General features: G+C 35.4%; 1 protein-coding gene across 1 annotated transcript in view; it reads left to right on the top strand.

The window, feature by feature from the left end:
• The window catches only part of MYCBP2 (MYC binding protein 2), a 382,709-nt gene that overhangs the window by 101,407 nt on the left and 267,692 nt on the right, over positions 1-13,610 (top strand). Inside the window, 10 exon segments of the mRNA XM_032099995.1 lie at positions 603-821; positions 1,918-2,143; positions 2,444-2,562; positions 3,808-3,895; positions 6,035-6,084; positions 6,764-6,936; positions 7,176-7,320; positions 9,148-9,360; positions 11,793-11,848; positions 12,302-12,417. Coding sequence (XP_031955886.1) covers positions 603-821; positions 1,918-2,143; positions 2,444-2,562; positions 3,808-3,895; positions 6,035-6,084; positions 6,764-6,936; positions 7,176-7,320; positions 9,148-9,360; positions 11,793-11,848; positions 12,302-12,417 — 1,405 coding nt within the window.

Raw genomic sequence — 13,610 nt, 5'->3', positions numbered from 1 at the left:
GAAGCTGTTTTCTGACTTCTTTTAAAGGGGGGGGGGGAAGAACTGACCACTTAAAATCTAGCAGACATGTGAAAGACAGTGTCAGATTTTAGTTACCTTGTTTCTTTGTTGAACTGGGGTTTGAAACAATCAAGTGTTTTGCTTTAGAAGTGTTCCTCTACTTAGAAAATGGCATGAAGACTGCAGGGACCAATGCAATGCTTAAGGTTACATGCATTAAAATATGTTGAATATTTGAAAAAAAAATTAATATTATTATAAAGGACAACTGAACTATGACTTTAGTATGGTATTTGTTTTCTGTGAACTTGTGATTACTGTTTGTTAATGTTCAAGGTTTTAGCAGAAGCTATTTTAGGGAAAGGATCTCACAGTTATGTACAGACTTGTTTCAGCTTTGGCAAGTCTCCAAGAGGAGCTTAATGTACCAGTTTTTCCTATCAGGATTGTGTAGATGCAGAATTGAAAAATGATGGAATGAATTGTAGTTAGTGATAGTCTGAGAATGTTCAAGCAACCATTGAAGAGAAATGGAAGTATTGGAGTATTGTTTTCACCAAGTTATAATACTTTATAGTAATACATGTGGTGTTATGTTACAGGTTGCTGTTGAGGTCTTTGGCCTGGTACAGCAGCTGCTTCCTTCTGTGGCAGTTCTGAATCAGAAATATGCCCCTCCAGCTTTTAACCCAAATCAGTCTACAGACAGCACCACTGGAAACCAGCCAGAGCAAGGGCTTTCAGCTTGTACTACCTCCAATCACTATGCTGTTGTAGAAAGTGATCATCCCTATAAACCTGCCTCTGTTACACACTATAAGGTGAGCACCATTTCTAAGTGTGCATGCTGCTTCTTAAAAGCTTGACACGAGTTTTCTTGAGTCAATATCTGAAAAATTGTCGCCATGGATGATACTTAATATGCTCCAATATAGGATATAGTTCTTTATATTATTGCTGTAGTCTTTTCTGGTCAAAACTTTCTACATCAAGTATAGTGGAAACTAGTGAAGTTTTAACTACCTAATTCAAGTATCTGCTCTAAGTCCTTAAATTTGCATAGTCTTAGATTTTTCTATTGTCATATACAGTTTCTTTGCTCTAGCTGTACGGACTGTAGAAGTTCAAAGTCTTTATGTATACAGTATATAACCATAGATCAGACCTTCTTACCTTAATGCTAGAACAGTGCTTTGAAAAAATACCTAAAGTCAGTTCTAGTCAAATTAACATCCAGAAGTAGCAAACGAATAATCAAGAGCCTGAACAGGATATTAATCATTATTCTGCTATTCCACTGCTTGTCCTGTGAGACAGCAAAACATCCACTGTGGAAAATGTAGTTACCATGTGATCATCCTGATGCAGTAATGCTTAGTTTTGTCCTAAAAATTTATGGAACATGTCTAAAGCCTCGGGTTTAGTGGTTACTGCATTTGAATTTCTGTAGCTATATGCTATTGTACTGCGGGCCACATCCACAAGTGGGATTCAGCTGCTCTGTACTTTTCTGGGATTGCACAAAACAGATACTCAGTATGTTTGTTGAAGTTTTGAGTTTAGAGAAGGCATGAGAGTTCAATGTCTGTAGTAGTCTGTGCTTTTGTTTAATGAACCTGTACAGAGTTCTTAAAAACAATCACAAGTGGTGTCAGCACAAATGCTTAATCAGAATATTAAGTTATAATACAGGATTCTAATTGAGTAAAGTGTAAAGCATTTCAGGTGTACATGAATTTCAAAGAATAAATTAGGTTTATGTTAATTTAAAGCATATCAAAACAATTGTGCAGAATTACATCATTAAATCACTTTTGTAGACTAAAGTAAAGGCCAAATGGAAATGAAGAAATAAATGTAAAAAAACCGTGAGAACTCCAAAGGCTTGGACATAATTAAATTGTTGCTTTGTTTTAGGTGACTTTTCCTGAATGTGTCAGGTGGATAACAATAGAGTTTGACACTCAGTGTGGCACTGCTCAGTCAGAGGATGTTCTTCGTTTACTAATTCCTGTGAGAATTGCACAGAGCCTGGGATTTGGACCAAAGCATACTTCTGTCCATGAAAACCTTAATTCATGGATAGAACTGAAAAAGTTCTCTGGATCTTCAGGATGGCCCACCATGGTATTAGTATTGCCAGGTAATAAATAGATACTGATGTAATTACTAGTAATGTGAGTTACTAAAATAATTAAAGGAAGTTTGATTTTTCTGCAAAGTTATCTTAGCAAACGAAGTTGAAGAAGGATCTTTATCCAAGCTGGCAAGTTGATTATATTTATAGTAGGTTTCTTGCTTGAAGTGTTGATTTGCTCTTCTTCCCATGGTTTTAATTCACATTCTACATATAAAGGCTGAGTTTTGTGTATATATGTAAAAGAAACATACAAAAAGAAGAGGAATATATTATTTATTTTATTTATCCTTTTACTTGTTTAAGGGAATGAAGCTCTTTTTTCTCTGGAGACTGCATCAGACTATGTGAAAGATGAAAAAGCTTGTTTTTATGGTTTCAAATGTTACGCAATTGGATATGAATTTAGTCCAGGATCTGATGAGGTAAGGAAAAAGTGAGATAGTTATAATTGCTGCACCTAATAAATCTCTCCTGTAAGGCTATTTTTTGAGGATAAAAATATTTGTATTTCCACTTAGGACTAAGTGACACTGGCAAAATATTTTTAGATTCCTTTTATAAAAGTTTTAACATCTTTTGTTAAAGACATTATTCATTTGGGATGGCTTTTTGCTTGGTTTGTGGCAGTCTACAAATACATAGTGTGGTTTTATCTTCTATGTCAGTGGGATATAAGATTTCCTGAAATTCTCATCTTTTCTTGCATCAGAGGCCCAAAGGTTTGGGCATTAGCATTTTACTGTCACTACCAATTGAATACATATTTGCATTATTTTTCCAGTGCTCACTCTACACCAGAACTCTCTGACTCCTTGGAAATGCTGTGCACATTTAGGCAACCTCAGATTTTACCCAGTGGTCTCCTCATTTTGCCTTTAAGAACATGAGTCGTTTCCACCACTCTTTATTGCAAAGGGAAGATTAAATTTCTTGTCCTTGACCCAATGCTTTCTTTTGGCTTATTTTAAGAGATTATTGAAAACACTTAAGTTTTATAATAAACCCAAAAAATGAGTCTTCCCTTATCCTGGGAGTCTTTGGACCTGTCGGTTCATGTGGACTTCACAAGGTCTGCATCTTGCTTACACTACAACCCTCACAGAAGATTACCTCATCTTATTCCTGGATTTTGCTCAAGCTAAATCATGTGTTCAGGTTTTCAGAATGTCAAGTTCTTTGGAATTTCTTTCCATATCAGATAGAAAACATACTGTAAGATTATTAGCTATGGTGGGCTCAGTGGCTTTCAGCAAAACCAGATTTATAATTCCTACAGATCTAATTAGTCTGTTTTTCAATAAAAATAACTTTTGCTTAACCAAAAAAACCCCATGTAGATTGATATGTCCTTCATTTTCTTTAAAGCATTTACAAACAAAGCTGCTGGCATGTTTTGAACACTCAGTGCTAAAACATGCTAGCCAATACCTGAAGTCTAGCATCTAAGAAAAGTTTTAAGTAATTGTTTTCAAATGTACTTTTTTATTCTAAAAAGTTTGGTACACTGTCCTGTGTCACAGCAAAGCATAGCAGTAGCTGTATGACAAGAAATACATTGCTGAGAAGCTTTACACTGGGACACACAGTATTTCTTAAGATAAACATTGGCAGGAAAACATTTTTTTTCTGAGATACTGATTTTGTTTTAAATTTTTTTAAATTTGAAGGGTATTATTCAGCTGGAGAAAGAACTGGCAAATTTAGGAGGATCGTGTGCAGCAGCTTTGATGAAGAAAGATTTAGCGCTTCCTATTGGTAAGAACATACTTTGTTATTTCATCATTGTCCATGTTTTCTGAATTAATAGTACATTTAAAGCTTACTGTTGCTTTTAATTAGAGATAATACAAAATTGATTCTTCAAACTGAATGAATCAAACAAGATAATTAAGTTGGTGGTATTTTCTGCTTACACTTTTCCCTTCGTGTGCATATGGGGAGGAGGGAGACCTGGTCATTTAAATTTGAATGAACTCACCCCATCCATATGTAGTGTATCAGTGTATGAACTGAGTCCCACAGTTTCCTTGCAGTACTTCATAAATGTGCAGGTATTATCTTTGTATTTCTCTTTCACTGTTTTTTTTCTCCCCTCACTCCATACCTCGCTGAATAAAAAAATTCCTGCAGCATTAAATTGCAGAATTTGAAATTGCTGGTTTAAAATTGAAAGTAACCATTGCATCTGTAGACCTTATAGCTAAAAATATTTCTACTATAGCTTTTTTTACAATTAGAAATTATATACTTTTACAGCAGGTGCAGCAAATAAAGGTTTATAGTAACCCAGTTGCAATTTTAAAAGTAAGGAAAAAAGAGTTTATGAAAATTAATGGATATGGAGATTGAATTAAAACTTCTAATGATGCAGCCATATTATGTGTAATATAATTTCTCTTAAATAGCATCAGTATATAGCAAAAACAGGCTCATAATATATAATAGGATACTTTTTGATGGTTTTAATTTAGGAGCACAAATGAGAGCTTGGATATTGTTACACTGGAAGCATAGATTAATGAGCAGGAGAGCACTGATCAGTGTGGAGTTATAATCACAAAACCTACTTTGTATTTTTTAACCCAGTATTTTGCTTGTGTATTTGGATTGTGTACAAATTTCTTACTTTATGTTGTAGGGAGGCACCTCAGCTGCACTGGTAGATCTGTATTTCACTCTCCAAAGTACAGGCAATTCTGCAGGTTAAATAGTGCCCTCATCTGTTATCCCTCAAACTCCTTAGTTTTGTTGACTTCCACAACGCCCCTTTATCTTGCTGTTCTTCTATGCAACAAAAACAAAAAGATGAAATTGAAAACCTTCTAACTTAATCTCCCATATTTTATAATGCCTTGTACTTCTCTCTAGGGGGCTTTTTTTGCTTGTTCTGCCTAAATGCCTAAAACAAGAAGGGAAAGTAGGTGACACATAGATTGACTTTATGCTATCAATGGAAATTTGAAATAAAATATGCAGTTAAGTTACCTTCTTTGAGAGTTACACCCAAATACTGTTTGAATTACCGCGTTCAAAAGGTTGTTCTTGCCAGTTGAAGACTTAAATTTAAGATACTTCTTCCTGAGAGAGATCTGGTCTATGAACAAGATCAGACTTAACAGCAGTGTGACATTTGTTGATGTATTTAATATTATTGCATTCTTAACTGTATCAGATTGGTGGATTTCTGAGGGCCACTTTTAGATGTCTTTATTTCTTTGAATTTTAAAAATGCCTTGGGACTTGATTTTTCTTACTTCTTTCTTCTGTCTAGTAGAATTGCCTGACGTGTTTTTAAAAAGAGAGTAGAAAAATGGTAACCTTATCTGTTCTACTCTTCTGTTAAAAGACTGTATTTGGCAATTCTGGTCACCTTGGAATCAGACTTTTGAGTTGTATTTGTGAGAAAGAAACATAGCGTAATAATATGTATTTGAGCTTTGTGTTTTAGGAGGAATTATGATTTACAAAATTGTACAGAGTTTATCAGGTTTTCAAATAATTCTACGAAGGTAAGCTCTTAAAAGAGAGCAGCTGTTGCATACTTATAGGTACTGCTTCCCAGAAACCATCTTGACCTCCTAAAATCTTTCTGAAAGTATCTAGCCACATCCAAAAACTTGCCATACATACTGTCTTGGAGATAAGAAAATAAGCACCAAATTTTTGTTCTGTGTAACTTACGTTGTTCCTTTGTGTGTGCACTGAACTACACAATACTGCATGTTTACTATGTTATTTGAAAATACTAATATTTCAGCTGCTGATTGAACAGTATGACACATCATTATGCAAACTTGAAATTTGTAATATAAAAGGCTTTGCAAAACAGAATTGAATTTCATGTTCTACAATATGTAGATAAGTGTCAATATAACTGTTATATTTTTCCAGCAGGTAGTGAGTTTGAAGAGGATCTTGAGATACTTGAAGAGGCTGCCTTACAGGTATGCTGCAGTGTACTTAAGCACATAATTGCATTGAAACTTTTTGACTGCTACAGAAGAAATAATTTGTAAGGTTTTTATAATAGAATGGAATCCAGCTTGTTGTGAAACCGTTTAAGAAAATCATGCAGAATTTTAGTATTGTACATTAAATTCATATTTTATAATGAATGTGCTTGGAAAAAATGCATATAATGTCATATAGAATGTTAGATGACCAAGTATTTCAAATATCTGTTTGGCTTGAAATTGCACTATTTAGCAAGTTTTAAATGTTACCAAATCAGTCTTTTACATGTCCTTGTAATAGAGAAATAAAATCACTTTTTCAGATGAGCAGTAGTGATGTAATCAAGTCCCAAATAATGTGATAGCAGTTGTTCTGGCTTGCTGATGGCCTTTTGTTGAGTGCAATGGGAGCTAATGCTGAATCTCCCTCAACTCAAGGTCGTTTAACCTCTTTTGGCATAAATTATTGTCTTAATAGACGGAGATGACTTTTTTTAAAGCTTTATCAGGGTAAAGTTTATTCTTCTCCTTGAATGGTTTTCAGTGCCCAAAATGCCTGTACCGATTGTGTATGTTTTAGGATATGTTTCAACATATTACTGAACAGCTGTTCTATGTCTCTCTCTTTTTACCCCCCAACCTCTGCCCCCCCCCACAAAAAAAAAAAAAGGTGTGCAAATCTCACTCAGGCATTCTTGGGAAAGGCTTGGCACTGTCTCACTCACCAACCATTTTGGAAGCTCTCGAAGGAAGTCTTCCCCTGCAGGTCCAAAGCAACGAGCAGTCGTTTCTGGAGGATTTCATTGCTTGTGTGCCAGGATCAAGTGGTGGACGACTCGCAAGGTAAAACTGCATTGTTGCTTGTCTATTTAACTAGCTATAGAACTGTCATTGTTATTTTAAATACTAGTTAAATAAAACTATTTGGCTATATTGTTTCCATTAATACATTAGTTAAAAACATGTAGGCATTCAGATGTTCTGTGTCCTTTCTTAGCTCTGTGTCACATTTGTACAGAGTAAGAATTTGTCTTTTGGGGGTTGCAAGAGGTTTTAATGTTTGGTGGTTTTCTTTGCTGTAGGTGGCTTCAGCCAGATTCATATGCTGATCCTCAAAAAACATCATTGATATTGAATAAGGATGACATTCGATGTGGTTGGCCAACTGTTATTACAGTACAAACAAAAGACCAGTATGGGGATGTTGTTCATGTTCCTAATATGAAGGTAATTATTGTAATCTTGGCTGTTCTGCTTCATCTTGCTGTCTTTTAGTTCTTATTGTAGGTATTCCACGGAATACTCTTGTATAGGACAGAAAGTGGTATTCATAAATTCATTGTAGTCAGACTTTCTTACCTCTAAATCCACAAAACCACCAAATTCTGTATTATGCCAGCACTATTTCATGCAATTCATAACTTGTCTGTGATGAACTACATGTGTAGTTGCATAAATAATCAATCAGAAGTGAGGTTTGATGGTAATGATGTGTTAAGGTGACAAGAATCCATTTTTTAATTTGTAAGCCAGGAAAGAGTATTATAAACCATAGACTTTGTGATGGAAAAAAAGAATCAGAAGCACATTGATGGACCACCTTATAGTTACTTTATTTTAGACTAGAAAAATACTCTTCCCTTTTCTGTTTCTAATTCTTGGAAGTTCCTGTAGTCCTTGCAATTAATAAGAATAACTGGCAAGGACTGGTGTTCCTGTGTTTGCCTTCAGCCTCTTCAGTTAGCCATTGTTTTTCAGTACTGGAAAGGAGGTGTTCTTGACAGCCTCAGGTAGAGTTAGAAGAACTTTGCACATTTTGGGGTAAAACCTATGTGGTATATATAAAAGTGGACCGCCTGATTTGAAGTAGTCAAGCAATGCAAACAAAACCAATACAAAATGGTTGTAACTTAATAAATTAGGTTACTTCTTCTGTGTTTTAAAGCCCACTACTGCTGTGGAGTAGTTGGTTTTGTTCAAGCCCAAGTGTAGATGAAATACCTTTTACAAAGGCATGATTCCTGTGATAAAAGCTCTCAAATCTATTCTTTGTATATGATGTAATAGTTGAGAGTTTTCTTACAGTGAGCTGTAAACCTAATAATGAACAGCAGTTCTACAACAGTAACACAAGAATCAGCTTAGTCACAAACACTGCTTGAGTGAAAGTTGTAGGTGTGATTACTGACTTAAATTAGTGACAGAACATGTAGAAAACTCTTAGTGATTTTACCCTATCGATCAGGAAAAGGATATGTCAAAATATTATCAAAATTATTGCTGGTTTTATTATTTAAGTACTGTTCACAAATGTATTAAAGTGACAAAAATCTTAATTCATTTTATCATTCTTCTGGACTTAGTGTGCAATGCAGTGATGTAACTTCTGGTAAATTAAGTCAAATTTTGTTAAAACGGTGTGTGAAAACTGCTGTATTTAAACGTCTGCACTTTATTGCAGATTTAGGATGAGTGACACATAAGCTTATTTTCCAGGTAGTCAGTCTGTCTGTCAGAAAATTGTGTGCAGCTGTTACCTGCACTAATGGAGATCCCTGGTGCCTCTGGGGGAAAAAGTCAGTTAAAGCATTCATTGAAGAGCACAGTATAAACGTACAGTGCTGGTGTGAGGTGACAGAGTCAGCCAGGATCCACTCCAGCCATTGCTGTTCCAGATGTAGTGGCCATGATGATTCACTCTGAAATCTGTGCACTCACTTGGAAGGCTCTCTTTCTACTTCATTGCACTTTCCTGTTGTGGGAAAACTTCCCTAGCCATACCAGACTGTTCGCAGCTTCCCAGGGAGTGCTCTGGGACTGGCAGAACTACAGCCCGTGCTGATGGTGTGCCGAGTCAGCAGGGTGCTCCTGCCCTGTAGATTGGCATCTTTCCAAGATGCTGTGCTTGGCTTGGAAGATTCAGTGTAGATACATTGGGTTTTGACACAGCTGGATTTACAATACTCTAAGCACTTTGTACACCATCAAAGTTAAAAGAATGTGTGTGTGTGTTTTCTCACTAAATCACGTTCCCTCTTCCACATCTTATTACAGGTAGAAGTCAAAGCTATTCCTGTTTCCCAGAAAAAAACATCTTTGCAACAAGAGCAAGTTAAAAAAGTGCAGCGGATACCTGGGAGTCCTGCAACAGCTGTTTCCCCCAGCAGTGATATGACCTTTGGAGGACTTCCTTCACCAAAGCTTGATTCATCCTACGAGCCAATGATAGTAAAAGAAGCTCGGTATATTGCTATTACAATGATGAAGGTAAGTTACTGCAATTTTACTAATATAACTATAGAATTCAGCATTCAAAGTGTGTAAAGGTATGCAATAGAGAAGGAAAAATGTATATTTACTTTTGGTCACAATCTGAAAATATATTCAATGCAAATTACTTTGATTATGTATTAGTTCAGCAGTAAACTAAATACATCAAAAGGGCCAATTGCTTAAACTCTAAAGCAGTTAGACTGGATTAGCATAAAAAAGAAAAGTTGTCTTTGATTAGACAGATTAACAATTTAATCTGAGTCACTCAGGAGAAATAAAAACAGATACTGAAATGGTGAAGGGAAAGTCAAACCAGTATATTTATATGGAGTTGGAGTGGTACAGTGAATACGTATTTAAAACTAGAGCAGGTGAACATAGGAAAAGATAAGAGCTCAGTATAGTAAAAAAGGTCATACAAATGACTTATATAGCAATGCATATGTATTAAGCAGCATTTGATGAAATGAGCTGCTATTAAATGGATCAGCTCAGACACTTTTCCAGGAGCAGTTTTTAAAGAAGTGAAAACTGAGCAGCTAGTATTGATTTGATTGAGTATATTATAGCACATGCAATAAATTTACATATGTGTACCATACTGACCCAGTTAAGAGATGTGACATGCTGTGTACAACAGTTGCACAGCTTAATGAGACAGGATTAGCCAGGAGGGTACAGAAGGATAATACTTAGTAGTATAATCAGTATGGATTTGTAGGGGGGGCAGAACCAGCAAACTAGCACCTTTTAGAGGGTACAGGGTTTTTTTTGCAAAGGGTAGTGCAGCAGTAACTGTGTGTAAATAATGCAACTGGGTACTGAAATAGTGTCTTAAAAGATCAGTGAAAGAACTATTAAATCAGTGTGGTGTACAAAAAATGGTTTAAGAACGGCTAAATCATGTGCATATCAAGGTGTGATTTTGGCTTTATTTGGGCTACTGTAAACATCACTTCTTGCTTTGCTGCTGCTTGCTTCTTTTAAAAGTGACTTGAGGGGAGGCAGAATTACACTATTGATTCCAAGTTAGGACTTAGATGATGTTTCTGATAGCCACTGTCCACAGATACCTGCTGCTTCTTTTCCAGTGATAGGTGTCAAATCTGCTCACATGACTCGAGTGGCATATCTTGTAATGCATGAGATGCTCTGGGGTAGGTGATGGTGTTGCAAGGGTAGGGTGTTCAGAAACTTTTGTAGATTTGATGGAGTGAGGAATGCTTAATATCAGCTAGTTAATATGGAATCATTTTTTAATTGAAATGAGGCTACGGGAAAATGAAAACAGAAGGATTCATTTAAAATCCTCTTAGTAGATTGTAACAGTATGAATCTTCATAAAGATAAAAGTAAAAAGACACGAAGGTTAAATTAAAACAGCATCTCTCTTGTTGAAACATGCTTGATTTCCATATTCAGCACTTTTCCAGAGAATCTTCCCAAGGCTTCTTTCAATTTAAGTCCTTTCCACCCAAAACTTTATGAATTCAAGACATCATAAATATTCTGTTCTATTTCCCTGCCTGCATTATTAAGAACACTCATTTCAGTGTAAAATGCAAATGTCCCCTGACATTTTCATTTTATACAGGCCAACACATTGTATCAATACAAACATCCAAATATGATTATAAAGTCTAGTTTCTCACTTCATAAAAATATATATAATAAATAATGACATGTTTGGGGGACTGATACCTAAAACCTATATCCTAATATAGGGACCCAAAATGGCTGATCTTCATTTATGTTCAAATGTTCTTATCACCTTTTGTTGATTTTGACTTAACAGGGGAATCTGGTAACTCAGCAACTATTGCAGCCCAGAGAGATTCTTGCTGAGGGACTTTGTGCACTTCTAGGACTACAACTGCTTACTTACAGGGCTTTTCAGAGGAGTGATTTCACAAGACACCATATATGGAAGTGAACCAGGTCTTTTTTGTAGTCAAAATCAATGGAAGTATCACCTCAGTGTTGAGGGAATTTCGTCTTCACTTGGAGTTTAGAGAAAAAGGATCTGAAATTTCATTGATAAATCCCCTTGGCTGGTTTGCAGGTTTGACCTGCAAAATATTTGTTTTCTTGTCTTCACATGGTCTTCAGTGCACTGCCTGGATTCAGAAGGGTTTTGTACAAGTCAGATTTGAAGAGATTCAAAGACTTAACAAGGGTTTTTTTTAGCAGTAGCAATCTTTCTTATCTAAATAATGGCTCTTTAATGAGACAGTGAAGATACTCTTTCATGTGTGTATGTATATTTCTGTGTTTTGAAACTTGTTTCTGATTCCCTGATCAATGCTTCTGGGGTGTGTAAAGTTAGATTGATGTGCTCTTTAAGAGAATGCTCTGCTTTCTTTTATTCAAGACAGTGGTATAATCAATAACTGTTGGTTTTATGTTTGAATTTATTCTGTTTATAGGCATACGAAAATTATTCTTTTGAAGAACTACGCTTTGCTTCACCAACACCAAAGAGGTAAACATTAAAAAATTTCTTTTGGATAGGGACTTAAATTAACGTGTCCTGACACTTCTACTTACACTCAGACTCTCAAGTGTGACTGACAGGTAATCATGTCTGAAGGTAGAAACACAAAAGTCAAGTATTATGTTTTCTTACAGGTAGCAATTTTATTTAAAATCTTTTTTTCTTAATTATTCGAATGTTTTTTCCATATTTGTATTAGCTACTCTCCGAATGTGTTCTTTTATCATTTGGTATAAATAAATGTGGCACAGAGGATTATATTTTCATAGTAAATAATAGGAGGCTAGTGTATTGTAAAGGGAAGAATTGTATTTAGATGATCTGCTAGAAAAAGAGTAGTTTCCAAACTAAACATTATACTAATCATTTTATATATAACATACATGATGTCCAAGAAGACAGTAACTGTTTAATGATTTTAATTGTTTTGTTTATGCCTAGACCCAGTGAAAACATGTTGATCAGAGTCAATAATGATGGTACATACTGTGCAAACTGGACTCCTGGAGCTGTTGGTCTCTATACCATTCATGTTACTATAGATGGCATTGAAATAGGTACTTAATTTTCACTATATTTAAGCATAAATTTATATTATATCCACTTTGTATACTGACACATTTATGTCTTGGTGCTCATAAGATTTAATGTTACTGTTCATAGCAAAACTTAGCAGCCAAGTTTTCCTTCAGAAGCTTTCTAGCTAAAACAGTCTTCTTTTTCAGAAGAAAAAAACACCGCAGATACTCACATGGAAATGGGAATATATATTGTAAATTGTGTATTTATAATGTGGTTAGACTACCAGATTAACAGACTCTCCTATTCTCAACTCTGTGTTGAAAGAAGAATGTCTTGTTGCAGCTGAGAGTGACAGAGAAGTATAGTTAAAGGGGAAAAAAACTCAGCCCAACACTGAAGAACCTAAGGAAAGGTGAAATTGTTCCTGATGATGCTGGAATATCTACTGTCATTTATTCTGGAAAATTGAGAAGATGTGGTCTTAACTGAGACTCTACCTGAACTCTTAATTATTTGTACTAATTTTTAAATGCTTGTGGTTCATTTCTTGCATCTTTTAGTTATCTTGCCAGTCTTGGGGTCTGCACTATGAGATACTATAGCATGTGGTGAAAAGAGTGCCCTTCCAAAAAGCACTCTGTATCTTGAATGCTCTCATGTTAGCCTTACTGGTGATATGGTGAAGATGGTAGTAGAAACACTGAAAGTGTTGTAGCTGGACCCACATCAGGTAAAAGGGTTTGTGTGAGTTCACGAGCACCAGCAGTTCCTCTTTCCCAATTCTGTCCAGCACCTTTAGTAAACAACACATAGTGATAATCGTAAGTACAAGTACATGTCATTCACCTAGAAATGGAGTGGGGTTTAATTTTGTGTTAATTACAGAAGATAAGATGTATAAAATATTATTAATGGTTATCTCAGTTCCTCAAACTGGAACATTTGCTGTCATAGGAGCCTGTTGTATTTTTTTCTAGTGCAATCTCTGGAGCAAACTTTACCCTGTGGTTTACATCAGCTGCTATTATATTTTTACACAGGTTCTACCATCCTCAATCATTGCATAGGGTAAAATTTTAGAAATTATAAATATAACTGTTAACCTCCATTTTTAAACAGGCATGAGTATACTCTAATACTTACCTATGCTATTTTTCTGCAATGGAACTTTCTTGCTCAGTCATTATATTAGACTGTGACCTCTAAAGCTTTCATGTACCTATACTTG

The sequence above is a fragment of the Corvus moneduloides genome, chromosome 2, assembly GCF_009650955.1.
Source record: "Corvus moneduloides isolate bCorMon1 chromosome 2, bCorMon1.pri, whole genome shotgun sequence".
NCBI lineage: Eukaryota > Metazoa > Chordata > Aves > Passeriformes > Corvidae > Corvus > Corvus moneduloides.
This window is presented reverse-complemented; position numbering and strand designations above follow the sequence as displayed.